The 27,517-nt window shown below is 47.3% G+C and overlaps 1 protein-coding gene across 2 annotated transcripts; it reads left to right on the top strand.

The window, feature by feature from the left end:
• Positions 1-1,101: 1,101 nt before the first annotated feature.
• On the top strand, positions 1,102-25,596 carry STK32A (serine/threonine kinase 32A). Of its 2 annotated transcripts, XM_048320306.1 has the most exons (13): positions 1,102-1,223; positions 3,703-3,879; positions 7,738-7,793; positions 8,793-8,944; positions 9,765-9,938; positions 12,511-12,548; positions 17,505-17,594; positions 18,842-18,939; positions 20,756-20,872; positions 22,600-22,725; positions 23,660-23,788; positions 24,134-24,198; positions 24,470-25,596. In XM_048320306.1, exons 2-13 carry the CDS (start codon positions 3,828-3,830, stop codon positions 24,555-24,557), a joined length of 1,185 nt encoding a protein of 394 aa, XP_048176263.1. In that variant the 5' UTR covers positions 1,102-1,223; positions 3,703-3,827; the 3' UTR covers positions 24,558-25,596. The 2 variants fall into 2 exon arrangements, with proteins under 2 accessions (XP_048176263.1, XP_048176264.1); XM_048320307.1 differs by lacking the exon at positions 24,470-25,596 and having other exon boundaries at positions 24,108-24,186.
• The last annotated feature ends 1,921 nt before the right edge of the window (positions 25,597-27,517 follow it).

Genomic DNA, 27,517 nt, shown 5'->3' with positions numbered 1-27,517 from the left:
AGTCTATTCAGGAAAAGCTGCTTTGGACATGCAGAAGACCACAGGTGGGTCCTCTGAAAGGTAAAGTTTGACCTTGGGCTGGGAAGGAAGTCTTGGGCATCCCCTGATGCTGGAGCTGTAGATAAATCACTAACCATTCCCTGCAGCATGAACACCTTATCCTACCCACCACAGATGGTTTAGTTTAAACCACTTTGTTACTTGACTTCTGCGTGGTAACTGCTGGATCCCCATCCTTGCTGTAGGGCTGTGCAGGTCATCTCCCAGGACAGGAGCTGGTGTCCTGACATAGAGCTCACCTGGCCCGGGAGCCCTTGTACGTGTCCTCACCTCAGAGCTGGGTGTTGAGGACAGCTGTTCCCTGGTCCAGGCCAGCTCTGCAGGAATCTAGCCTCTTTCTCCCTCTGCAGCCCACGGGTCTATATTTCAGACAATGTGAATTGGTTTAGATAGTTTTAGGGGAGCCCCAGCTGTGTTTCGGCTTATTGGTTCTTCTCCAAGTAATACATGAATACGGCTAAAATTGGGTAATTGCTCTAAATTCTGTCCTCCCTGGGGCAAAGATTGCTCTCCCTTAGAGCCCTGGGAGTCTGAGCCTGCTCCTAGCACTCAGGAATGAGAGGGGGAAAGCCAGTGTCCGAAGAGTATGGACAATGGGGTGGGCAGTGAGGTGTCTCTCTTCCTATGGGATCCTTACAGTGGGAATGCGAACAGGAAGGGGAGGCAGCGTGACCCCGGCACTCGGCCTTACCCAGATCAGAGTGACCGAGGCTAGGCTCCGACGGGATCCCCCTATGTGACCTGTCCCCCGAGGCGGGGGTGTATGCACCCAGGCACGGAAAGCAGAGCCTGTATCACCCTTCCAAAAACAGCAGAAGTCACGGCACGACGCTTGTAGAAGAGAAAGGATAACCCCGCAGCGAGGGGCGGCGGGTTCGGGCGGTGGGGCCATCAGAGGGACTGCCGCTCCTCGCCGCAGGGCGGGGACAGGGACACCCTCCTGACGGCGCGGCGGCCCCGGGGGGCGGCGGCGTGTCCGTGGCGCGGCCCCACGCGAGTGTCGCTCGCGGTGCCGCAGGCTCCTCCCGCCGCCACCGAGCCCGGCCGGGACCCCGCGGGCGGGGCTGCTCCGGTTCCTCGGCTCCTCTCCTCCCCCAGGCTGCTGCCGCCCGCGCCGGCGGCTGCTCGGTCCCACCGCGGCCCCTGCGCTCCGCTCCCCCCAGGTAGGCACCTCCCCGGACCGGGGTCTGATCCGCTGTCCCCGTGGCAGGGCGGGGCGGGGGGGGGCGAGGTCGCTCACTGCTGGCGGCGGCTCGGGACGTGCGGGGTTCCCCGGCAGCAGCTCCGCCGCTGCCCGCAGCGCATTTGGGCCGGGGGCCGTGCTGCCGGGGGCCTGGCTGCGGCGAGGAGAACCGCAGAAGACACCGATAGCTCCGTAGGAGACGCCCAGTGCACTGATGGTGAAATTCAGAGCACCTGCTCTCGTCCTTCCCCAACGCTGTTGTGGCTGCGGGGGAGTTCAGGGTCATCGTTAGTTCCTCTGGGACCAAAGCTCAGGGTGATGTCCCTCCGGGCTGTGTCAACGCCCAGTCCCGGCTCCTTGGCGGAGCCACAGCTTCCCTCCGAGCAGTGTTCGGGTAGTGCAGAGGTGGTGAGAGAAATGGTCTGTGAACCCTTGGAGGTAGCCGTCCCCATCCAGGGTTTCGGCAGTCCCCATCAGGGATGACTCCAACGGTGCGGCTGCTGCCCATCCTTCGGGTGGACCTCCAGCCCCTCCCTCAGTCCCCCTGCGCTCCCGTCCCCCTCAGAGCACATCCTGCTCGCGCTGCGAGTGCAAACCACGCAGGTGGCTGGATTCCTGTGCTTTGCTTTGGGTTTACATTCATCTGTTGGGACTAAGGTGTGCTCAGCCATGTGCAGGTGTGCTGCGGGCTCCGGGGCTGGGAGCCGGAGGCTGCCTTCACGCCTGTAAAATTCCCGCTGTGACTGATGAGGAGCACTGCGGAGTGGAGCTGCTGCCACGCTGCTGATGGAACCAGGGTCTGACTGAGCATGATGTTAGCGTGGAAGCCTTAGTAGGCTTGGCCCGAGGAAAAGTAATGATTTTAATAATTTTGTGACTTTGCAGCGGGAAACAGTGAAAGATTTATCATTACCATACCCCAGCTACACTTTGTAAAGGTGCAAATCCTTGTAATTATTACTCAGGCTAGCTTAACTTCAAGGAATATCTGCACTCCTTCCTCAGAGCTTGTATGTACTGACGTATTTTCAAAAACGAATTCGGCTCCAAACTGCTGTGCAAGAAAGTTTCCTTGGGAACCTGTGATATGAATACCTGATTTATGACTGTTGTGTCTGAAAGTCTATTTTTCCTCTGAAGAGTAAGTTTTGGAGCTCAAAAAGAGGTACCGCTGTGGCTTTGAGACTAAAGGCTTGATCTGTTCTCTTCAGAAGCACTGATGGGAATCATAAACATTTGCTGCTTCATTTGTTTTATTGCTGGATCTTGTTTCAGTTCTGAGGTGGGAAATTCAGATTTTATTTTGGTTAGCTGGAGAGAAGGAGCTGGGTGTGCTGGTGGGGTAACTCATAGTATCCCATGATAGACCCAGTTCCCAGTAATTCTCTTTTTTCCAGCATCTTTCTTATGATTCCTCCCTTTTCTGCTTCAGTAACATAATTTAGTTAATTTAAAGTAAAGTGAAGTTAGTTAGTAGGCGTTTCTGGAGTGTAGATCTGAGAAAATGTTCAGTGAACATACGGATGCCCTGGAGAATGCTCTGGGCTGGACCCAGTCCAGATCTTGCTGCACTGTCACTCCCTCATTTTGTTCTTTTAGGGCTTTGTACCTCCAACAAGGAATAAACTTGTATGTCACAGGGATGTCAGTATCAAAAACAAGCACATAAAGGTGCATTGCATGTGAATGCTTTAAAAACATAGTGGCTGCTGTATCCTACAGAGAGTGTTCAGGCTCTCTCAAGTGTCACTAAATTCTACAGAGTTCTATGCTTCAGCATTCCTATATATGTCAGGGGAGATTGGAAAATTCCTGTCCCTTTGCAGTGGGACGGGAGAGCCAGTTACTGCAGCCAGCACCAAGCCAGAAATCAGGTTTTCTGTTTTGTTCATAGTTCATATCCAAAAAAAAATTCTGAAGAACCTGAGTGGAAACTATACCTTGATTTTTTTACATGGAATCTTTTCATTAAAAATACCAGAATGGTATGATTTTGTCCCAAATGAAAAACTTGTGTAACTGCTTAAATCAAAAGTTTGACACTGTGAATTTCTTCTTCCATAGCTTTTACCCTTCCACATGACCTCAGTAGTCAAAAGTGCCTTTTGTTTTTATCTAGCCAAGTCAGTATGTTCATTTATCTTGGATATTGACCTCACTACAATTAGTCACCCCTGAAGCTACAAAATAGATGCTGGATGAAACAGCAAACATGATCCAGATCCTTGGATCTTTGGGTCTGCTGGTCTATTTCTACCCTTCCTGTAGTGGGCAGCAGTCCTGATCTGAGTTACAAGGTTATGGTGTTACTGGTTTCTCTAGTAAGCTCCATTACAATGTGCTTTTCCCTGACAGTCAGTCTTGTCCTCAGTGCAATGAATCTCCAGTGAGACATTTGCAAGCTGTAAATGTTTCTTCATCCTGACTGATGATGAACTTTTTCTTCCTGCCTTCTCCAGGATGCATCAGCAGGACATTGCCAACGTCTGACAGGACTGACCCACATCAGCACTGTACCAGAGCCTTCGAGTGTGGGAGCAGAACCCAGAGGAGTGGAAAGTGCTGAGCCTGGGCTGAACACATCATGGGGGCAACCACCTCCAGCAAGTCACCACCCTTTGATGGGAATGAGGATGGTAAGAGCTTCTCCTGGTTGTTGTCTGGGACTGCAGAGTTCTCCAGTGCAGACTGACTGTGAGGGTCACAGCCAGCACCTGTCCTGAGGCTGCAAGTGCCTGGGCATCCCAGGTCAGCAGAGGTGTGTGGAGGTCAGCAGTAGCAGCAGTAGTGTGCTCATGGTCCCTACAGAGCTGCAGTCTGATGTTGGGGTCCTTTTGCCTCCCCTCCCAGCAGCTGGCTCTGAAAGCAGGATCGTCAGCAGAGGTTTGGTGTTGAGGTGTCCCTGGGACACTGCCAGGCACCTCGAAGGCAGGGACAAAATGCTGCTGCTCTGGAGGCCAGAGAGGTTCGTTCTGGAGGTCTCAGTGTAGGGAGGACTGGTAGGAAGTATGGTGTGAAGGTGGCTGGAGTGATGCATGCTCCTGTGGGTGTTCCTGGTGGCTGCCCAGCTGGGCAAGGCTGCCTGCAGGCACTGGGAGGCCAAGCCTGCAGGCTCGGTTGTCTGGAAAAGGAGAGTTGGAAAAGTACTGCTGGGAGCAGTATTGGAGGCCAGAGTCCCCGTGCTGCCAAGATTAGAGAGACAGTCAGTGAAAGATTGCTCCATAAATGTATTTGCCATTGCATGAGTCAGCTTGCTGACTGCGATATGGGCTTCTACCTAGGTACAGCAATATGCATATGTAGATAAATACAAATACATAGTAATAAACATAAAATGTATGAGGAGCTGGATACCCCATCAACCAGTGTCCCAATGTGCCATGAGGTGCCACTGCCAGTCTGCAGCTGCTCAGCTAAACCAGCTTCAGTTTCCAAATTATTAATGCAACTGCTTGCAGTTTTTCTTTGTTTTTCATATTTTTTCCCAGTTTCTATAGTGCAAAAGAAATCCTTGCTGTGAGGTTTTCCCGGAGATTTTATTCCTGGTGCATTTAAATGCTCAGTATTGGCATTTCTCATAAACAACCACTTATGCTTGCTCGGGATAATGAGCAGCTCTGTTCCTGACCACCTTCCTCAGGGTGATGTGCCCTGGCTGTGGGATTTTCCTGGGAGTGGCTGGTCTCTGCTGGGTCTCTCTCTGGGTCCAGTGTTCATACAGCATCAGCTTCTGTGACTGAGAAACACAATGCCAGGAAAGGTCCTGTCCCGACCATGTCAGGTGGTTCACTGTCAGTTTGTTAGGTTTCAGTGGGCTCAGGGCCACCCTTGCATGCTGACACAGCATGCAGACTAGTGTAGTTCTGTTTCCATGGCCCTGCACAAATTTGAAAAGTGGTAGCACATTTTTTCTCTAATTAGTCATGTTTTACTATACTGAGGGGAGAGGAACCCAGCTGGAGCAGAGATGTCCCCTAGGGAATTTTCCATTATCTTGCAAATCGGTGACCAGAGGCTATGTCACGTTAGATGTCACAATCTTGTGCTCATTCTGATTTCAATTAAAATTGTAATTAATTAAGAGCTTCTGGGTACAGTAGGAAACAACACACTGCTCCCTGGCATGGGCAGGTCCCTCCCCCAGGCTGCAGGTGTTGGGAACCAGTCCCATCTCTGCAGCTGTGCCACAGGGAGACTTTCTCTTTGGGACCTGTGACAGTCGGTGGAATAGCACGAGTGGTGTAGGTGCTCCATTTCCAGTCCTAACAATTCTTGCATATTTTTCCAAATTGCTGTTGCTATAATTTCACTATTTTCTGTGGCACCATGATTTCTGTTTGAACTTCTTGAAGGGTTCTGTTTACCTTCAGCTGAAGTGGGGTGACAGGATTATTTTTCTCTCAGCATTTCCTCTGAGCAGACAGTTGTGGATAATGAGCAAGTGAAATGAAAAGAAAATGTAATAACCAGACAGAAGGTTCAAGGCTACAAGGTGATCTGATTCCTGGTGTAGTCAAGATGAAACCATACAAAAAGCCAGATTTTGTTTGTGCTGGTCCTGGGCAGAAGGGTGTAGGAAGTGTCCTGGGGGGATAGCAGCCAGATGTTTCCCCCCGCTGGGGGGAAAGTTTGCTGCAAGATAAAGCAGAAATAGCAGGCGAGGACAGTAGCAGGTTGAGAAGGACGCACATCATTCTGTGGGCCTTTGGTGCTGTCCTACTCAGCCCACCAGCAGCTGTTCTGGATTTAAATCTCCCTTGGACCAAGCAGAGCATCAGCTGTGTTATTGTTCCTCTGCCTGGGTCTGTGTCACATCCTGCTCCCCGGTATGGAGGGATTGGCATGGTTGTTCCCAGTCGTGTGGCAGTACTTGTTTTCCTGAGGCTGCAGAGCAGAGGAGAGAGGCAGGGAGAGAATACAGTGAAAATTGGGGAAATAGTGAGAAAAGGAAGATGAGTTGTAACAGACCATGTGGTGCTGTGCTGGGGTGGGCAACAGGGATGGGGGAGCCTGAGCCCTGAAAACATTGACTTGGCTTGACAGATGAGCCTGGGGATTTCGGCGACGTTGACTGGTCTTTGCTAAGGATGTTTTTTGTGGCTGGTTAGGGACCGTGTCTTTTTACCTAAATATTGTTCCTTAAACCTTGGTTTAGAAATATGACCCCTTGCTTACAAAACAGTGTTTCATGATTATACACCAGTTGCTTCTTTATGGCAATTGTATTATCTTTCTTTGCATCTCTTAAACACAGTTTGTCTGAGCTGGCAGAGTATGTGAATTTTGTCCCTGAAGGGCAAAAGCTTTGGCTTTTTCTTTATATGCTATCAGGCAGGGAAATGAGATTTATCTGTAGGTGTGGATTCAGAATGAAGAGTACATGTTTGGTTCCTGATTCAGACACCACGAATTTCAGTGTTCTTTGGGAGCAAGACTCTGGACTAGTTCCCTGTGAAAGCTGGGGCTAGTAGGAAAGCTAAACCAGAGAGAAGTGCAAATGTGCTTGCACCTAGTTTGAGAGTCTTTAATAAAGTATGCAACTTAGCTTTCTTACACCCAGCTCAGTCTTAAACAACAAGAAGGCAGAGGGTGTGAACATGCTCATGAAAGCATTCCTGTAAAGGACAATAGGGATGAAGGGTGTGAACATACAAAATGTGGCTGCTAGCTTAACTCCTCTGGATTTGCAGCTGTTCCAGATGTTATTGCCCAGCTGTTAATGCTGTGGTCTGCCCTGCTCTGCAGAGCTCCATGCGGGGTCCCAGTGCCAGGGACCAGAGATGCCCCTCTCCCCACAGCTGTGGCTGTGTGTCATGGCACGGGGCTACAGCAGCTGACCTCTCCCCGAAGCGGGCACCACTCTCCTCTTTCCTTGCAGGTGATAAGCATCTTCACTCTCCCTTTTTATTCTGCAGGTATTCACCACCCTTCTCCCAGATGGTCTGACTGGTAAACATCCATTTCTCAATCATCATCGGTTTCTATTTACTTTGATATTTACAGCTGTTCCAGCTTTGAGAAAGGGCATCTGTGCCTAAAAGCTTGCATTCCTTCTGAGTGCTGTAGCTGGTTACTGCAAACTTTGCTATGGTTAGACTGTGCCATCATACCTGAAAAGGTAATGGCAGTATCTTTATGTGATACAAGGGTTTTATGGACTCAGCCTTGAATTTGTTCTCAGCAGGAGCAAGGTGAGGCTAATATCTCTAACAGTGCAGGAGGGCAGAGTGAGAGCATTCACTTGGTGGTTTCCTGCCTGATCTGCCATTGACAGAGGCTGACCTAAGGAACTTGCCTTCATGGCTGAACTGTAGAGAAAAAACCCCCCTGTTAAACGCCAAGTTTAAAGAACACCCAAATCTTCAAAAGGAACAGAACATTTCCAGAGCATCCCTCATTTTTCTCAGCTCATACGGAGAAAAAGTAGAAATAACATAATATTATCAAATGTCTGCTCAGCCACTTAATATTGAAATGTTTGCTCTTTCTTGCAGTTACCTTCGACCATTTTGAGATTTTGCGAGCTATTGGGAAGGGCAGCTTTGGAAAAGTGAGTGTTTTGGGAACTAATCACCGTGTGGACAGCTGGAGATGTAACTGAGTGGAAATGGATGAGTTGGAGGCTCACATGAGAGTACAGAACCAAAGCCCATGCACTATCAGTGAGCCTTGACCTGAGCTTTAATTCCTGGTCATCAGGAGGAAATCAGAGCCCAATTCCTTATCCATTCTGTGGCCACAAATCATATTACATGAGATTAAAGTGAGAAACTGATCAATCAAATGATCTGAATTTCATTAGATTTCTGAAAAAGCATTTTCTATTATTTCTCAACAAATCAGCACTGAACATCATGATGCATTTTTGATAAAGAACTACAATCAACATGAAATCCTGGCAAGTTTTTTTAACACATTATTTAATGTGTTAAATGTTTCTCTGTGAGACACAGTGTTTGTTATTAAGCATCAGGTTCCTCCCAAACTCCTGAACTATTATGTAAACAAAGCCTGTTTTGTGCTGCGCTCTCACAGGTTCTGAGGCCTTCCTTGAAGCCATGTTTCTTTCTAGATTGGGTGACATATAAGAAAGGTTAAAATTCTAAGCCCAGTACCCCTTAAACAAAGCCCAAGATTAACTGTGAACTGAGTGACACTTCTCAGGAAAGTGAGGATCAAGTGCTGGTCCCAGTGTTTGACCTGTAGTTCTGTGGTGGAGGGGGCTCTTCCCAACAGTAACTAGTGTGGGAGGGATGGACATGATGGTTACTGAGTGGCATTAAATAAAATGTTGACTTCTCTGTGATTCCCTGTCTCCCATGTTGTGATGATAAATTCCTTCCTCTCTTCTTCCCCCAAAAATTTTTCTTTGGGTGAAATACCCAATAGATTCCCAGGCAGTGTCCAGTGTTGCAGCATCGGTGGGTGGAGTTGTGCCTTGGCATTGTGGGCACTGCCAGAGCTGCTGGAAAGCACTCGTGTCACTGGGTTTTACCTGCCCAAATTTGCTGACAAATCATCTCTGATTTGTCCCGATTTGCTCTCTTAGGTCTGTGTGGTGCAAAAGACTGACACCAAGAAGATGTACGCCATGAAATACATGAACAAACAGAAGTGTGTGGAGCGTAATGAAGTGAGAAATGTTTTCAAGGAGCTGCAAATTATGCAGGGCCTGGAACACCCTTTCTTGGTTAACTTATGGTAAGACATGGCTCCTTGGCTCACTGGTTGAGTCAGTGCAGTCAATTACAGACACCTTCGAGACCGGACCTTCGTCATATGCTTCAAGCCTGTCTTGAAAGCAGCTGGCGTGTTCCACTGACTGGGGCTCTTGTTTCAGGGGAATCCTGTTTAGTTAAACAAGCAGTTATCTCCCTTGTCCCCTGCAGACAGCACAAGATAATTTGTTCATGTGTTCCTTTGCAGTGTCCCTGCAGGCAGGTATTGGCTATCACCATAACCGCACCTGCATTTAAAAGTCTGGCTTGTAGTGCTGCTCATCACATCAAGCAATCAGGATGTTGATAAAGAAAAATCCATGAGGAAAGCTGGTTGTCAGGCCCTTTCAGAGAGACACAGTCCATCAAATGAGGTCGTGTACAGAGGACCAGCAGAGACCAGCTGCCCCCCTGTTGTATTGAGCACATGGGTTCATGGACAGACTGCTGCCATGCGAGCCAGTGCCTGACAGAGAGACCTCCAGTGCTGGGGGTCTGGGCAGGGCTGTGCTGGTCCTGGGCTCCTCTGCATTGCTCCTGTGGTCAATTCCCATTGGTGCTCGGAGAAGGCAGAAGGCCCATCTTGAGTTGTTCGTGCAATCTGTTCTCAGATCTTATGGATCTGAGACTAAATTAATGTCATCATAAGTGTGACAATAGTGGGAAACGGAGCATGGAAAGGTCATGAAATTGTAATTTCTCAAGTGAAAAATTCCAAGAAATGATTAGTATTCCCAGAGGTTCTTTTATTACCTGTCATTTTTCAGTGCTAATGTCCTTGAACCATGTGTATGCTGTTTTAGGTACTCATTTCAGGATGAAGAGGATATGTTCATGGTGGTTGACCTGCTGCTTGGAGGGGACCTGCGCTACCATCTCCAACAAAATGTGCGGTTCCAAGAGGGAACTGTGAAACTCTTCATCTGTGAGCTGGTGCTGGCCCTTGACTACCTGCAGAGTAGGCACATCATCCACAGGTCAGCCAGGCCACAGGCTATGCTGTGGGCAGGCTTGTTCCTCTTTGATGTGAAGTGACAAATAGAAGCTTAAGTGATAAACAACATATTCTCCCACATATTTGCTTTTATGTGAAACATAAGGCTTCCCCAAGAAAAGTATTTCATATACAGCAGAGAGCATCTGACTTCTCCCTCTGGGGTAGCTGGGAAATAGCAAATTTGGTTGTCCGCTGATCCTGCAAATAATTGTCTCTGATAGGTTTTAATTAGCTGTAGCTCATTAATATCCATCCTGGTCCAGGGAGGGTAGGTGTCAGCAGTCAGAACTCCTGTGTTCATGCTTGAAGATGTCTCTCTTTGCCCCCCCTGTCTGTATTGCACCAAAATAAGAGGACTGGTCCCAAACACAGCTTTTTTGTGTATGAGGTAAATCCCTTTCTAGAAGTGCTGAGAGTTTCTTTTTGGCTACCACAATTTCTCATGGCCAGTGAAAAAATGCATGAGCTTTTCCCATACCTTTGAAAACTTGCAGAATAGCAGAGGAGGCAGAGGTTTCCCCTGGCTGGGAAGCAGGGTTTGCCTCTGGATGGATGGACACACAGCTCTTCTGCTGGTGTCATGGACAGCACAAACCTTGGGGGCCCAAGAGTTCAGCCAAGTTAGCTGCTGTCAGGGAGGATGAACAGGGAGGGACTATAGCATCAGTAATTGCAGGGAGGTCACTTCATTTAGAAATACCACTCCACATGAGCATTCTTGTGCAGTATAAGAATTAAGCATGGAAAGTGTAAAATTAAAATGGTCCTGTTTGTTAGTGGGTAAGGCACGCACTGGTGAGGATGAATGCCTGTTCCTGTCCACAGTGTCCAGCTGCCATGTCCAGGTTGTGAGGGCAGAATGACCCCTTGCCTGTCCCTGCAGCCACAAGAGCCTAGAGCAGTTCTGCTCTGCTGCAGTCCGGGCTGGGCGCTGGGGTCAGCTCCCACATTCTCAGGAGTCTCCTCTTTCATGCTGCTTGTTTTGTGCTTTACATGCATGGATCTTTGCCCCAGTGTGAATAGGAGTGGGAGAAACTGCAGGTGAGATTGCATTGTGCTTTTCACACAGCTGCATGTGTTTAAGGTAACTCAAGTACAACAAAACATGTATGGCAGGCTGTAAAAATGGCAAGTTATTTAATTAACACTGTAATGCAAGTTGTTTAATTAACACTGTAACCCAGTGGGATAGTATTTGATTGATAAAGTGATTCAGCTGAGTCAATTACACTGAAACAGCTGTAATTGAGAACATCAGGAGACAGGGAAGCAATGGCTTTGTTTGGCTGAACAAAACTGTTCAGAGACAGCAAACTCAGGCTGGAATTATTTCCCACCTGGATGTAAAAGAAGGGGAAATATTAATATATTTTAGGTTAGGAAATGATATAACCAGTTTATAAAAAAGAAGTATACAAAAGAACAATAACCAGAATTATCTCTGGTCATTGTTTGCATCCTGAGAATGATCTTACTGTGCTGGTGTAATTCCAGAGGCTGCATGCCAGACTGAGGGCGATCAGAAACAGCCACAGTAGAAATTAAAAAATAAAAAAAAAAAATTGAAACCATTTCTCTGTGCTTAGGGGGAAAATCAGCCACTTACCTGATACTGCCTTGTGCTCTGGTAACAATGCCTGTCCCCATATTCACCTGTATGATGGGATGGCACCAGGAAGGTAACAAATGTTTATAACCCACTGGAAGTAGTTTGGGTGACAAGATGCCAGAGACCTGTAAGCTATTAGATGACAAGTAGATATATTGTGGGGTTTTGATTCCAGGTGGCTTGGAGAACTCAAATGTGTCTTAAGGATTGAATTTTTAAAGATAAAATCCTGAATGTGCTCATTTCTTCACTTGGAACTCCTGGGCCTGGTGGGGAGCACCAGCTGGCACAGGGTCACTGCACCTGTTGCCTGCCTCTCGGCTGGGACCTTCTCCCTGGGGCATCAGCTGGCCAGGTGCCCAGTGGGGACTGGTGTAATGAGCTCATTAAAGCCAGGTAATGGTTTGTAAAGTCACTCAGGTGAACACAGCTGTATCAGAGTATCAGGTGTACATTTTCTCCCTTCAGTGAAAGTGTTTTCCTACAGAATTGCTATAGGTAATATTTTGTGGGGTTCTTTTACTCAGGAATAAAACCTGTGGGTAACCCATTTGTATCTAGAACAGAGATGTTACAATAATTTAATGTGTACTGAGTGAATGGAGAACCCTTCTCAATACAGTATCGAAACAGATTGAAAAGTAACAGGAGGAAAACAGTTAAAAGAAGCTCTAACTTAACTGTGGGTGGACTTAGACCTGAGTGCTGCTCACCCCAACCCCTGCAGCTTTCGAAAGGTACCCACTGCTGCTGATGCCGTTTGATTAGTCATTCTCTTACACCTAAATCAAACAGGAACATCAGAGCTGAGAAGCCCCGAGGCTCTGAGGGCACAGTGTCTCTGCCAGGGTCCCAGAGCCTGGGCTTTCCTGAGGTGTCTGCAGCCGTGTTTCCTCTCACTTCTCTAGGCTAATGGCTGTCTTTCCTCTGCTTTTCTTCTCAGAGATATCAAGCCCGACAACATTTTACTGGATGAGCACGGTAAGTGCCAGGTGCTTTGTGGTCATGCATAAGTATAAAAGCAGTCAGAGAGAGGAGACCCAAGCTGTAGTCTCCGTGCTTGCTGGTGCCATCATTTGGTGTTGCTCTCTCTCCCTCAGCCTAACAAGGAGCAGGACCATCCCATCCTTTTGTGCTCCACTCGCTGTCTCTTGCTTTTTGAGCAGCAGTGTCTTGTACCTTCAGGGCACTGGGCAACCTGTGATGCTTTGGGGTTGCCTTGGTGTTTTAACCAACACCTCTTTTGGCTGACTGACTTGATGGTGTCCCCACAAGGCACTGGCAGGGACCATATGTTTGGCGCTGCTTGGGGTCTGTTGCCCAGCACACCTGATTTTAACATTTTCTTGGGTCTTGTTTAAAACTTACTCAAAATGCCTCATTTGAAGGGCAATGCTTGTGTCACTGCAGGGTTTGTGCAGTGTGTGCTCACAAACAGAATTAATTATGGTGCAATAGATAATCCTCATTCATGTATTTTCTTTTTCCTTGAGCATTTGGCATGGGGAGGGAGCTCTGAAGAGGATTTTGGGGCTGGGTATGTTATAAATGTTGCTATCAGTTTTTCTGTAGTTTTTCTTGGGCAAAACTCCTGACTATATCCTTGCATGGCCCTTCAGTCACATTTTTTTCCTGGCAAAGATCTCGCAGTGAAGAGTTGTCTGGTATTTATTGGTTTGTAATTCATTAGAGAAACATTTTGTTAGCTCATATTTTTTAAAAAATCCAAGTAACTGGCTTATTGTGAGAAATTTTCATTAGCAGCTACAGCAAGGTGCTTGAAGAGAAAAAGTCAGTGCAGGGAAGAGGCATACCTGAATTTGTTATCACTTCAGAGGCTGTAGCAGAGATGCCGCAGCTCCCAAGGGAGGCATTGCCTGGCTCTGTGACCGGGTGTGTGTGACCAGGGTTGCCTGGCAGCATCGAGCCCAGGCTCGATCTGTTTGCATACGACCTCTAATTTCAGAGCACTGGTTGATTATTTATTTAGGAGCTGGCAGCAAAGTGGCTTTGCCTCCAGGTGCTGGAGCCCCTGTCCTGCCTCGCTCAGTCCTTCTCTGGCTGTTGCCCCATACACAGACTGTGGAAAGTTCTGTCCTTCCTGATGTGTTGGGGACCTGCTCCTCCAGCCAGACTCCTGGCACTGCTGGGGCTCCAGGCTGCCCGTCTTTTGTGGGACTGCCTTCAGTCAGTTCGATGCTTTGGTGACCCATCACCATTCTCCCAGAACCTCTGTACCCCTCAGACTGGGATGACACAGCTTCCTGAGGGATCACCATGGCTGTGGGAATGTAGGTCAGCATTCCTTGAAGAGGGAAAAAAAAAATAGGAAAAGGCTCTGTACATGTCTGCAGCTGCATTCAGCCCAAAAGACACAACCTACTAACTTCTTTAATGACACTACAATTCAGGATGAGTTTTGAGTCTATTCTCTGTTCACTGTGATTTTTTAACTCTCTATTGCAGAGGTTTCAGAGTGTTTTTTCTGGGGACATACCCTTGAGTCCAATGTCCTTTTGTCTGTGACTTGTAGTATTCCTTTTCTTCATCCATGGCCGCAAAGGTTTGTCTTCCAAGGCATACAGAAAGCTTTGGACACACACAGAGTTCGTTTTTTTCTTGTCCCCAAGGCAGCTGCTATTGTAGCTGCATGTTTATCTATATTTAGCCTAATAGATCATGGTTGTTTTTCAGTATCTCTTTCCCTGTGGCGCAGAGCTGCAGCTCCCTATTCTCTCTTCTCTCCCATCACCAGGCTTTCACACCTGGGATCACAAAGCAGATGCAATTTACTAACATTAATTTTTTTATAATTTTTGGGACCAGTCCCCTGAGACTATGAAGGACCTGAAGACCTTCAGCAGTCAGACTTCAGTCCTTAATATTTTTATACTCCTCTTGTCCCTTAACCCTGCCCTTTGGCACATCTACTTTTCCAGCTGTGAAGCTCGTTTCCAGCTGTGACTCCTTCAGATTTAAGTTTGGAAAGGCCCCCAGCTTTTTTGCAGATGCCAGCACCCTTTTTGTGGGTGTTAATAGCCAAGGGAGTTACAGGAGCCCTTGTGTACATCACTTAATCTTTGTGCAGGAGGCTGGTTCCAGTTTTTAATGCCTCTCATGATGCCACATACTGGTTGAAATGTGTTATCCTGACACTGACTGTCATGGACTTGACACTTTTGCCTCCATCACCCTGGTTGGTGACATTCTGTATTACCTTATCAATTTCAGCCAAGGAATTAACATGAGCCATAAATGAAGTGGAATATCAGACAAATACCTCTCTGTGCAAGGAAAGAGCCATTGTTCAACATCACAGATTGAGATTAGGTCCCCCCAGTGAAAAAGCCCTCAGCAGATGACACATCCAGCAGCCATTCCAAGCACAAAGTGATTTCCTCTTTTAAAGACATGTTCATCAATTTGATTCAGTGACAGCATAGCTCACCTGGGAATGAACAAATATAACAGATGGCAGTTTCCAGGAGTTGTGACTAATTAATCAGGAGATTTTGGCCAGGTCATTTGTCTAATAAACTTGAAGAAAGGCTCAGTTTTATCTCTAGTGAAACAGAGATTTTTTGCAAGAGCCCTGTAATGGCTTTGCTCAGTATTCTTGCTTGTACTACTGCCGGAAGGAACTCAAGGGCAGTGTTGTAATGGGTGAGTTATGCCAATGCAGGCATGGCACACATGGCCCATTTGCTCTCTCATCTCAGGTGAAAAAAACCCCTTCCAGTAGCCTCCATGCTCCATAACTCCTGGGGTTTCTAGTTTCATATTCTTTAAAATGTTTTCTTGGATGAATCTGCAGAAGCATTATATTTTTTTGCACTAAAGATGTTCTAGAAAGATGAAGGAATTATGAAGTAACAAAGGTGTAAAATACGATAAGAAAATTGTTTGCCTTAAGGCAAACCCAGTGATTGATCATGCAATGCCAGTTTCAGGCAGGCTGGGCTTGGGGAAGCCTCATGTGGTGCCTGAGTGCAGCTCTGGCCATGCTGGTTCAGAACTGGCTGCAATTAGAGATGCTAAGCAACCAGGAAGACACAAGCCTTAAGGTTTGACCCAGCAGCAACCCCCAGTAAACCCATTGTGGGCACCAGTAGCTCCCACCTCGTAGCTCTCTGTCACTGTTCAGCCTCGTACTGCCCCAACCCCCTTCCTCAGCCTCACTGGCTTGATTTGGTCATTTCTCAAGTGGGCTAGTTTATAAAACTTGTCATTTATTTGAAGTGAATAATTTAAAAGATGAATCCAGAGAAAGTCACATTTGTGTTTGGAATATCAAATTCTTAATAAGCCTTTATGATTCGTATTTCTGAAAACAGCTTCTCACAAAGTGGAATGAAAGCTAGCGTTGAAAGGGAAAACGGTGCAAGGATGCAGAGGACGTAGCCAGATAGGGCAGTTGGATATCATTCTTCCTCCCTAGTGCTCCCCAGCAATGTGATGCCACTCTTTAGTGGGCAGACTGGGGGACTGAGTGCCCAGTGGATGGCGTAAGTAGTGGGGAGGGCTCCATAGGTCTGTCAGGGACTCTGTGCGAGGTGAGTGCCGATGTCTGGCTCATGCTCTCCCAGCAGTGCCATGGCTCAACAGAGGGAACATGGATATGATACAGAGATTTTAGGTGAAATCACAAGTTCTACTTTTACTCCCCAAGTTTTCCCAGCTACATCAGGTATTTGCAGCAGGCAACTTGTATTGCTGCTCTCACAGAATAGATCTATAGGCACAGTCATAAATACTTACTGAAATGCTCATGGCATCCAGAGAAGACAACAGAAGTTTATTGCCAGAGCATCAACTTTTAGACCTATGAAGGTGATCTTACTCTGCTTTGACTCATGAACTAGTGCAGCAGTGAATTTCTAGCTGTTGAAGCTAATGACTGAGGAAGGTGGTGTCACAGCCTCTGTGTCAGTAAAAGTCGCTTTGCTTCGACCTCTGTGGTTAGTGGAAACAGCAGCAATCCAGCTCCCTTCTGTTACTGCCAAGGGCGCAATGCTGCAAAACACTACAAACAGAACAGCCGATGTGTTGACAGTGAACCCACCTTTGTCAGGGGTGAGCGGGCTCAGTGCTTGAGGAGATGCAGGAGGTGGGGAAATGGAGCCTGCCTGCTTTTGATCAGGAAAATTCGCCTGAACCAAACCACAAGTTTCAGAGAGACTTGCTTCTGTGCAGCCAGCTGTGTCTGATCACCTGCATCACCTTGTGGGACTGCTCCGTTCATTGACAGTGGTTCAGTTAATGGGGAATAATAAATTAAATGCCTTAGGAAAAAAATCAAGTAAGAGCACAGGCAGGAGCTAAGTGGGAGCATTGTCTTTCTCATCATTGCAGATCACATCTACCTTTTTTATTTCCTTTTTTGGTTCACAGGCAGCAGCTGTGCATATTATAGGCATGGCAGCAGAGCCTGTTCCTCCCCCAAGGGAGTTTCATGATGTTTGAATTTCTGTGCAAGACTCTTGCTGCCTGCTAAAGGTGTTTGGTTCCATTCTGGAGGCATCCTCTAAAGAGGAAAATGGAGGGAGCGCTTAATACCTGGAACACCAGATGGCAAAAAACTAGGGAGCTGAACTTCAAGATTTTGGGGTTTTTTTAAACATAGTGGAATTTTTTTCTGTGAGAAAAGTGCAGTTTTCCTAAAATACAGGAAGACTCACAACAATCATCACTAAATTACTTCTTGGAGAACTCTTATATTTTCTGGTTCCCCAGAGGGAAAATAAGGGAATATTTGGAAAAACAAGAGACATCTGCAAGCAGCCTGCAAGCTGAAGTATTTTCTGTCAGTTCTCCCACCAGAATTTTTTTCCTGGAAATTCCTTTCCATGGAGTATTTTGCTTTATGTTTCTGATTCAGAGCTATTTCTTGTGTGAAATTAAAACCAACCATCTTATACATTAGCCTCTGTCTTTCAGGACATGTGCACATCACCGATTTCAATATCGCCACAATGCTGACAAAGGAGAGCCATGTCACCACCATTGCTGGCACAAAGCCCTACATGGGTGAGAACCAATGGCAGTTGCATGTTCTTGAATCACCATTCTATGGGCTTGGGTGGACTGCTGTGGTGGTACACAGTGAAGACATTTTTGATTAGAGTTTGGACCCTTTTCTTCCTGTTCCGCATCAAAACATACACAGTTTGAAGTGAGGGGAACCCTGGAGAGGAGACGCAGGGTGGGAACAGGAGTCCCTCTCCAGAAATGCCTCAGTGCAGCTGGGGAATGTGTGTGTCCGTCTACTGACGCAAGCACACCATGAATACAGATTTTAGCGCCATAATGCCACACTGTACAGCATGGATTTGATTATTAACTAAGATAGTTGCACTCCTGAGATCCCCAAGCACTTCACAAGCAGCAGTCACATTGTGTAGCAATGATGAAATACTCCTGCTACCCTTGAGAAGGGAAATTATGCACATCAGTTTGTATTTGGTCCCTCAGTACATCAGCACGAAAGTCTTATGCTGCTGTACCACCAGCAATAATTTGAATTTTTATATGAAATGACTGCTTTAAAAATTAACATTACTCTGTGTTTAGGCCAAGTGAGTGGTTGTAAGAAAACATTGCTCCTTGTTTTGTTTGGTTTAGAGCAATTCTTGACTCCCAGGTTGTGCAAAAACCCTGAAGTACTTTTTCCCGTTAGTGAAAAATCTAATGGCTAAGAAAAAACATTTCAGTTGGTCCCTCCCCCCGCTTCCCATTAAAAGCTGTGGTTCTCAGGCTTCATTCAGTTAAAATTTGGTTTTCCATGCCAAGGATGCAGTTGGCACCATGTCTGCATTTATGCTGCATATTAATGTTCCCAAAGAGCTGCTTTCATTGATGGCTGAGACTGGATTTGGGCTCTGCCAGACTGAAGTGCTTGAACAAAGAGATGAGTGGGATGGGAACAGCTTCCCAAGATGCAGATCTGCTGAGCTCTGACAGGGGCAGAGACTCTTCACCAGGGAGATGAAGAGATACTCAGGCCACCTTATGCCTAGATTGAGTGAATGTGCTTACTCTGGAGGACATTTACTGTGAATGATGGGAACTCCTGTGTCAGTAAAAGGAATTTGTTCTTTTGGGGCCTTGGGGGCAGAGAAGCACAGAGAGTTTCACGTGGAGAGGACTCTGGGGCTACTGGCTGGCCCTGGTGCAGGAGCATGGCAGCACGGGAAGGGCATGGGTCAGGTGTTCCGTGTTCCTCGTTCCCACTTGGGATTGCAGCTAGGCAACTTTTTCTCCCCTGTATTTTACAGCACCTGAAATGTTTAACTCCACAAAACCCACCAGCTACTCCTTCGCCGTGGACTGGTGGTCACTGGGAGTCACTGCCTATGAGCTGCTCAGGACTCGGGTATGTGTGTGGCTCATGGCCTGGCCTTCTCTGTCCTTGGACATGCTGTTGGGAAGGTTAATGCTTTATAACAGAGATGAGACAGCCAAGATGAATTCGAGGCTTTAGGGGTTATTACAGCAGAGGAAGCAGAGACCACATCTTCACCAGGGTTCTTGTGATCATGGCTAAGAGCTCAGAGAAGCTGCTGCAATACAGAACAGCATGTTGTGGCAGTTCCCCACTGTGGCTGAGGGCCCCGGGGTTGGTATAAGTGGGACAAGGCAAACAAGCAATAGCTCCTGAAGTTTGGGCTGCAGTGTCCTTTACTTGGAGCTTCTATCCTGCAAGGAAAAAAGAAAACTTGAAAAAATAATCTTGTTGCTGTTGTAACAAGACTGAGCCGTTGGAGCAAATGATGGGAAAAGCCCAATCCCTGCCTGTGCCATCAGGGCTCTGCTGCTGACTTGGGCAACGTTGGGAGCCGAGTAGATAGACAAATACATCAGTGTGTTGGAAGTGTTGTGTAAAAAAGTGGGACAAAATTTTAAAAATTACATTCTTCTAAACAAAAGAATGTAATTTAAAGAGGAATGTTTAAAATCTTGTGAGGCTCTGAAGCTTCTTTTCAGTATGAGTATGCAAAACATGTTTTTTAAAAACTCTATCATCAGTCTTTGCAGAATGCCTGAAAAACATTTTGATGAACAGATTTTTTCAGTCGAATTTGTGTGTCTCACTTGTGAGAGATCAGTTTAGCAGACATTGAGGAGATGTGGCTGTCTGACTTGTTAGGTAACTGAGAGGCAATGCACTCTCTGTAAACATCTCAATGTAATATTTGAGTTTTCCACATATAATGCTAAATGAATGGCAGGACTGCATCTCGTTGATGGCACTGCTTCTAAAGGCAGGAGCAGAAATGCTATTTTGTGCTCATACTTGATGGCACAGCCATGTTGAGATGGTGGCACCTGCGTGGCTGCCACGTGGGGGAAGTGAAAGGAGACCATGAGGTCCATCTAGCGTTGGCACATGTCAAGCACACCGCACCTGATCTGATCTCACTATTTATGGCTACTATTCTTTAAATGTACTTTTAATACCCTCCTGCCGTCTTCCCCCCAAAATAAGGTAAAAATCTGTGAATCAAAACTTTCAAGATGGAAACACTCTGCCATTTTAAGTTCTCTCTCCAGGTTAGGCAGCAGAATTCTTGTAGATGGAAAATAAACAGGGAGGTGACTTTACCTGAGCAGTGTCACTGGCTGTACACTGCATGTTGATGCAGGAGGAGTCCCTGGTGTTCCACTGCACCATGTGCTCCTCTGCAATGGCTCACCTATCCCAGTGACATGACACTGGCCATGGGGCAGAAGGGACTGTCACCCTGCGTCCTGACGCCCACCTGAGGCTGGTGACCCTTCCTGGGACATCCTCTTCCGAGTTGATTTTATTGTTGGGACGCATTTGTCTCCTGTTCACCGGCATTGTCCCCAGCACGAGTGAAGTATCAGGAGTGCTCTAACCACAGCACTATGTGTCATAGCCTTGTAAGATAAAAACACTGAAAAGACCAAGCAAATTCCCACTGATAACTCTGACTTCTGGGGTTTGCTCCTGCCTTTCCTGCTGTTAAATGCCTACTTATTAGCTTAGTTCTTGCTGACATTTTGTTTTTTTCAACTGAGCCATGGTCACACAAGGAGAGATGTCCCACAGGAGGCTGCGGACTGGACAGTGAGATTGTGTGAAGCTTCTGGGCTCTAACCAGATTTCCCAGGGAGTCTGAAAAAGCAGATAAATTCAAGTGCTTTTCTTGTGGCGTTTCCCACAGAGGCCATATCACATTCGGTCCAACACTTCCGCAGATGACATCGCTCATGTGTTCAAGACAGCTACAGTGATGTACCCTGCCGCGTGGTCCCCGGACATGGTGTCACTGATCAAGAAGGTGAGGGCGGCTGCAGGGCGGGCGAGGGGCTAGGAAGTGTCCGGTGCTCTTGCCACTTGCAGCGTCTGCACTACATGGTGGGAAGCCCTTGCAAATGGTGACATGGGCAACCTTGGCTTCCAGAGTTTCCTCTATAACTTTGCTTTTGGGAATTAACTGACTTAGAAGCAGATATTGATATATGTGTCAATAAATTTAGCCCCAAAATTAAATTTTTTTAATTCTCAGCAATTTTTTCCCAATAATGGAAATATTTTCAAGAAGTGCTGAGACTGTTGAAATCCTTTGATGGCATGTGGTTTATGTACCACTGCAATTTTTTTTTCAATAAAGCTGTTATCAAAATTGCTTTAAAATCATTACTGGAAGCATTTTGAAGCTGAAATCCCATTTGAAATGAAGCCATAGCTTCAGTAAACAAGACTATGGCTTAACAGTGGTAGCAAAACTGAGCACTTAACCCCTGCATACCATCACTGGCAGCAAATTTTAGGGAAGTTTAAATAGTTTTTTAATTTCAAATCAGTGTGGGCAATAAAGTAGTACTTAATGTAGCTTTCAACTATTTCTTGTTCCAAATAATTTGTATATGTATTCTATAATTTCTAATGAAATAGATGATCAAACATTTTAATGAAAAGAGGCTGTCAATTCTTTGCTGAGACAGAACCATGGTGTATTTTCCAGGAAGAAAATTGAAGAATATCTCCATTTGCTGAAAATTCAATGAAGCCAGTATTTCATTAAGCCTAACAGTAATACAGGGATATTTACTGCAGATGTCCTATGTGTTGCTATGCTGGAAGTTTTTCCCTGGACCACAGCAGGCTGCAAACCATGGAGGCTCCCTTGTGAATAAATAATACAATGTCACAATTATTTAAATTTCCCAGTGCTCCTTTGCATCTGGTTTAACAGCCATATGTATTATACATGAAGTCAACTGTGGCTCCTTTCTGGCTCAACCATCCCCTGTGGATTTCTGTATTTATTAACGTCCCAGGCAGATGCTTATCATCGTGGAGCCGCAGTGCTGGTGTTAGGCTGGAGTCCAGAGCTCTGCAGAGGGATCTGGCCAGTGGGAACATTGCTGTGTAACTGGCTGCATGCCAGCATGAGGAGGGCTGTGCGAGTCACTTTGCCTATACCCTCCCCGAAGGGTTTGGATCTTCTGGTTTTCCTGCTCTGTTTTAGGAGTGCATGGTGTCAGAGTTTATGCAATGTATAATCCTTGAACAGAGCCAACCTCAACTCTTCCCTTCCACACAAGTAATCCCTACGGCAATGTTAAAAAATGATGAAAATAAGCAGTGTGAAGGCATGCATTCACACTGGAATAAAATTATTACTTTGGTAGAGTGAAAAAAGAGGATGTTTTACTGATCCAGTATTAAAAGCAGAACACAAAGGCCTGAGTGGAACTCCCCATTCCAAACAGATGCTTATTTTTAACATTGGACAAGTTGTTTAATGCCACTGTACTGCCTCATTGCCTGCTCCTGCAATGGGGATAAAAGTAATTCGTAAAAATGGGAATAAACAGAGTTAGAGGTTGTGAGCTGAGCCTGTCACGTACCCTGGTGAAGGGTACGTGCCAGAGCAGGAGAGGCACTGGTCCAAGTACCAGCACTGATGCGGTGTCTCTGGCGCCATGTGTCCTTAGCCCTGCTCCACAGAATGTGTATGCTGTGGGGATGGTCATCTCTTCCCTTTAACTCTTGCTGCAGTTGCTCGAGCTGAACCCCGAGAAACGTTTTTCTCAGCTAAAGGACATCCAGTCCTTCCCGTATCTGTCTGATGTGAACTGGGATGCTGTTCTCCAGAAAAGAGTAATGCCAGAATTCATTCCCATGGTAAGGCCATCTGAGTGTAAAGGTTCCTCACACCCAGCACTGGGACATGGGACATTCTGACAAATTTCCACTGAAGCATGAGGTGTCACAAGGGAAAAAGAGTGACCAGGGCAGAGCTGTCTCTTCCCAGTGTAGCAAAGAGTAGTGGAGGGAGACTGTAGTGTGGGTGCCCCAAAACTGACATGCCCTGTTTGTAATGTTCCCAGAATTTCTGGGTGCAGAACCCACTGGGTTGTGCATCTGTGTGGGATGGACAGTGCCTGTGAGCCCTCTCATGCTGAGCTGCTCCCCACACCCAGTGCACCAGGATGGGCTCAGCAGCAGCCTGGGGATCACCCACCATCTTACGGGAATTGTTTTCTCCTGTAATGCCTCCCCTAACAACCTCATTGTTAACAGTAAATAGCATATACACTAGATTAGTGTTTCTGGGCCCTTTTAAATTGAATTAAAACAGCACACAAGTAACAGAACCCTTACAGAGAATAGTCCAACTGCTCCAACTGGTTTTCAGCAGAAGTTGGGCTGAAGTATGAATATCTGTTAATTGTATATCCACCCTTTTTTCTGGGTTTCTCTGTGGTGGGTACGATTCTGTATTGCTTGAAGACCAGTTCTGCTGGCTGTTGTGCTACTCTCAAAGAGGCACAACCCAGCCAGGACACTGTCCTCCTCCTCATTGCCACTCCAAAGCATCCAAAGTGCAGAGTACATGCAGGACCACAAAAGGAGCCACTGTCACGCCTTGAATATGGCCCCTAGCTGAAGGGACTGATAAAGTATATCAGGAGTATGGCCAGTGCTCTTGGCTGCATGTGAAATTATAATGAGTCCATTTTTTTTACAAAATTCCGCTCCCAGATGCAGTCCAGTTTATAAGAGACTCCTTAAGACAGGCTCTGATCATTTAAGGCCACCTCTCTCTCCCCTCCAGAAAGGCAGACTGAACTGTGACCCAGCCTTTGAACTGGAAGAAATGATCCTGGAATCCAAACCTCTTCACAAAAAAAAAAAGCGCTTGGCTAAGAAGGAGAAAGACACAAGCAAAAGCAATTCATCCCAGGTGAGAGCAAGCAGGTACAAGCATGTGGTCAAGGAGGTCTTTCATTTTTCAATGATTGCCATCTAGCAAGACCACAGCAAACTGAACAGAATAATTTTTTTCCCCTTGTGATCGAGTTTATTCCTAAAACTCTCCCCCATCTTCCCTGTGGCAAAAGGCAGAATGTGTATGCACAGGTTTACTGCAAGAGGAGAGCCTTAATGCCATTCTCCCCACTGCAGGGCTAAAGATGCTCTGTGCCTAAACATATCGCCATGTCTCATTGAAACTGTCCTTAAAATGTTTTTCTGTGTCAACTGTGAATTTATTCCTGATCTAGTTTATTTTTCCATTCTGATGTGAAAGGCCAGCCACCTCCAGAAGCACCTGGAAATGCTCCAGAGGGACTTCATTGTTTTCAACAGAGAAAAGTAAGTTTTGATTCAGAGGCAGCAGAAGAGGCACTGGCCCTTGCCAAAGCCTTTGACAGTTTTGGGGGGCCCAGGGCTGAGGGAGCTTGGGGAGGGAGGCTGTGGGGGCCCTGTGTTGAAGGAGCTTGGGGGGCTCAGGGCTCGAGGAACTGTGGAGTGAGTGGCGGCTCATGCCAGGGAGTGGGGTGCTCCAAGGTGGCTGTGCCACTATGGGGTCTTGGCACTGTCTGGGCTTTCCCTCACAACTCAATCATCCTTTTCTATCCCCAAGGGTGAGACCTCACCATGACAGCATCCAAGAGACCATGACAAAAAGTGGAGGTACACACAGGGAGGACAACCAGAACAACCACCTCTGAGAACAGCACAGCCCGTGCAGGGGACCTCCTCGTGGGGCTGCGGCTCACCAACCCATGCACCTTCACAGTGTTGGGCCATGGACTTGTCCTCTGCTGCTGGGACCCTGCCAACAGCCCAGGGCACAGAGGAGAGCTGGGCCACAGTTGATTAGACTCAGATCCTGTTAAGTTGCCTTTCCTGGTGGCAGGAATGGGACCACAAGACAATGGATAAGACAGTATCCACTGTTTTGGCTTGGCTGGCAGTTGCCACAGCTCTTGGTGTCACCATGCAGGCAACTGCCACAGTGTGACCGAGAAGCTGAGCTGCATTGTGCTTAGAGGTGCCCACCACCACGTCAGTCGCGGTACTGGGACCACAGCTGTGCCGTGCCTGAGGGCTCTGCAGAGGTTGGGATTTCTGCATGGATGGGCTCATGGCTGGCTGCCTGAGGTGGAAGAGGTGGCTCTCAGATGCAGGGTCTTCACCAATGCATTGTGACAAAAGTGGCCTTTGCTTACAGGCAGCTCCTGCAAACATCTATGAGGATGGGCACAGGAGGCTGAAGATGAGCTCCTTCCTTAGTTGGGAGGAGGCAGCAAAGGTTTCCTGCCCATTTAGCCCTCTCTCCATGTACCCAGCAGGGCTGGCATGGTGCGTGGTCGGTGTGCCGACAGATGTGGACACCAAGAGGTAACAAGCAGGCACTGGTGAATCCCGATGCTTTACCAGTCTAGCCTGAAAAATCCATTCACTATCATGTTAAACTGCTGGAGTTCACTGAATCTGATGGGGTTTGGCTTCTAAAACAAGAGGGAAACGTGAATGTGTATTTTGAATCTCTCTACCACTGAAACAACACTCGATTTAAGCAGGGACTGCTTACAGGAAAAACTGCAGTGCTGATGTGGTCTTGCCAAGACCGAGATTGGCCAAAGCATTGCTACTGTGGTAATGGCGGGAATTATGCTATTATTTAAATGCTTTGACAGGCCTGAGGTTTCACCTCCTTATTTGACATTTTTCCCATTCTCAGCAATATAGTGAATGCATGATGAACTCTTTACCTCCCATTAACCCAAAGGTCAACATCCTGTCTGCCCCATCTGTCCCTGCAGTGGCATGCAGCGGGTGTCCCAGCATCGAGCAGCCCAGTTTGTGCCTAAAAACAAGCTTTAGTTTGGTGTCTTCCATGTTCTCGCCCCTCCTGCAGGGGTGGGGAGTGGGTGTCCCACAGCTGCTCCCCAGCTGGCTGCCGTCACCTCAGGGTGCTGGGGTGAGGGGAAGCTGCTGCGACCTTGGCTGCAGCGCTCGCCACGCCGGTGCCCCGCGTTCCTCCGCGCTGCCCGCAGTGCTCCGCGTGATGTGCTGCGGCCTCACCACCTCCCTCCACACGCTGCGCCTGGGCGGCAGCATCGCCGTGCCTGTGGAAATAACCACAGGGAAAGGCCACCCTGTTCTGCCCAGGGAGCCGAAAAGCTGGAGCGGAGTTAGTTCATCAGTAAGTGGGTATCGGAGTCCTCAACGAGTGTCATTGTCATGGGAAAGTCACCTTTTCCTGCTTAGTCACAACACACCTTTCCCTGCTCTGTCAGAAGACACCCCAATTAATGTCGCAGTGTGCTTGCTCTCCCCTTCCCCAGCCATGCTGGCTTTCAAGCAGTAGGACTTCGGAGAGAGGTGGGGACTCCATGTCTCGGCCTTTGACTCATCATTCCCAGGAAGCCTTTCCAAAGCACCTCCAACGTTTCCCATTGATCCTCTGCTCTACACCCAGTCCTACACTGGGTCTGGGGCCGGGCACTGAGTCTGGCACCAGGCACTGTCAGGCGGACTGTGCTGACCGCTGTCCCTGTCTCCTGCACAGCACATCGCTATCATTGCCCTGCTCTGGTACAGGTAGAGGTTCAAATACCGTAAACGTATGTATCTGGAATCCTAGCTCTGCTCCTCCCTAGGGAAGAATCTACTGCTGCAGAAATACCTCTCTACTGGCTGGTCAGAGAAGCCCCAAAACAACTGAAGTACTTAAATTGTAAGAACATTGCATATTTAAAAATTCCTCAAGGATTTCTTCATCTCTCTATTCCTCTCTTCCTCTGTACACAGAGGCAGTTTCAGCTTAATCTCTACCAGGCAACAGGAAAAAGCCTTAATTATTTGATGGAAGAACTTCACAAAGCTTGTAAGCACAGCCTTCGCCACCCCGTCACAACTATTCTGGCCTGGCCCCTTAAGGACTGCTGCAGGGACAGCTTGTCCTGCCTGAGTTGCAGACATGTAAAAATAAGTATTTCAAGGTCAAGTACTGAAGAAGGGGAAGAAAGTGTATTTGTTTACCACAGCTGAAACTGACCCTTAATTTTTGTAGTCTTTAGAAAACAATCACTTTTTTTTTTTTGCATGCTTTGCAAGCTTTGGAGGACAGTGCCTCTTGGTCTAACAGACAATGCCTGATGGAAGGCGGGCATTTCACTGACAGGAGTCCACAGAAAACAGCCTCCAAGGCTGTCCAGACAGGATGACCCCAAAGCTGTGCCCAGGCAGTGCCATGTGGAGCTGGTCCCTGTCAACACACAGAAGACAGGGCACAGCTCTTGTCAGGCAGTCACAGCCCATGGTGGCCAGGCCATGCTCAGCCAGAGACTGCATGGACAAATGGAACAGGCTTTTACAAATACTTGCAATGTGCTGTTTTGCCAGTACCTTTACCTTTGCCTGAGAAGCTACACCAGCACCCTGACACCTGTAGCAGTGACTACTGCATGGTGTTGCCCCGATGGCCTGTTGCTATAGTCCTCTCCAGCCCCAACACCACCCAAACCCCTCTGTCATCTCAGCCCAGTTCCCTGCGGGTGCAGCTGTGCACTACCCCTGCCAAGCAGCAGCAGTCTGAGGAAGAGAAGAGCCAGCCAACAACATGAGTTTTTTGAAGGAACAACTTTTTTTTTTAATAAAGTGTACAAAGTAGTAAAACTCC

The sequence above is a fragment of the Corvus hawaiiensis genome, chromosome 15 (assembly GCF_020740725.1).
Source record: "Corvus hawaiiensis isolate bCorHaw1 chromosome 15, bCorHaw1.pri.cur, whole genome shotgun sequence".
NCBI classification, from domain to species: Eukaryota; Metazoa; Chordata; class Aves; order Passeriformes; family Corvidae; genus Corvus; species Corvus hawaiiensis.
Note: the sequence above shows the minus strand (reverse complement) of the source record. Positions and strands in the feature narration are given on the sequence as shown.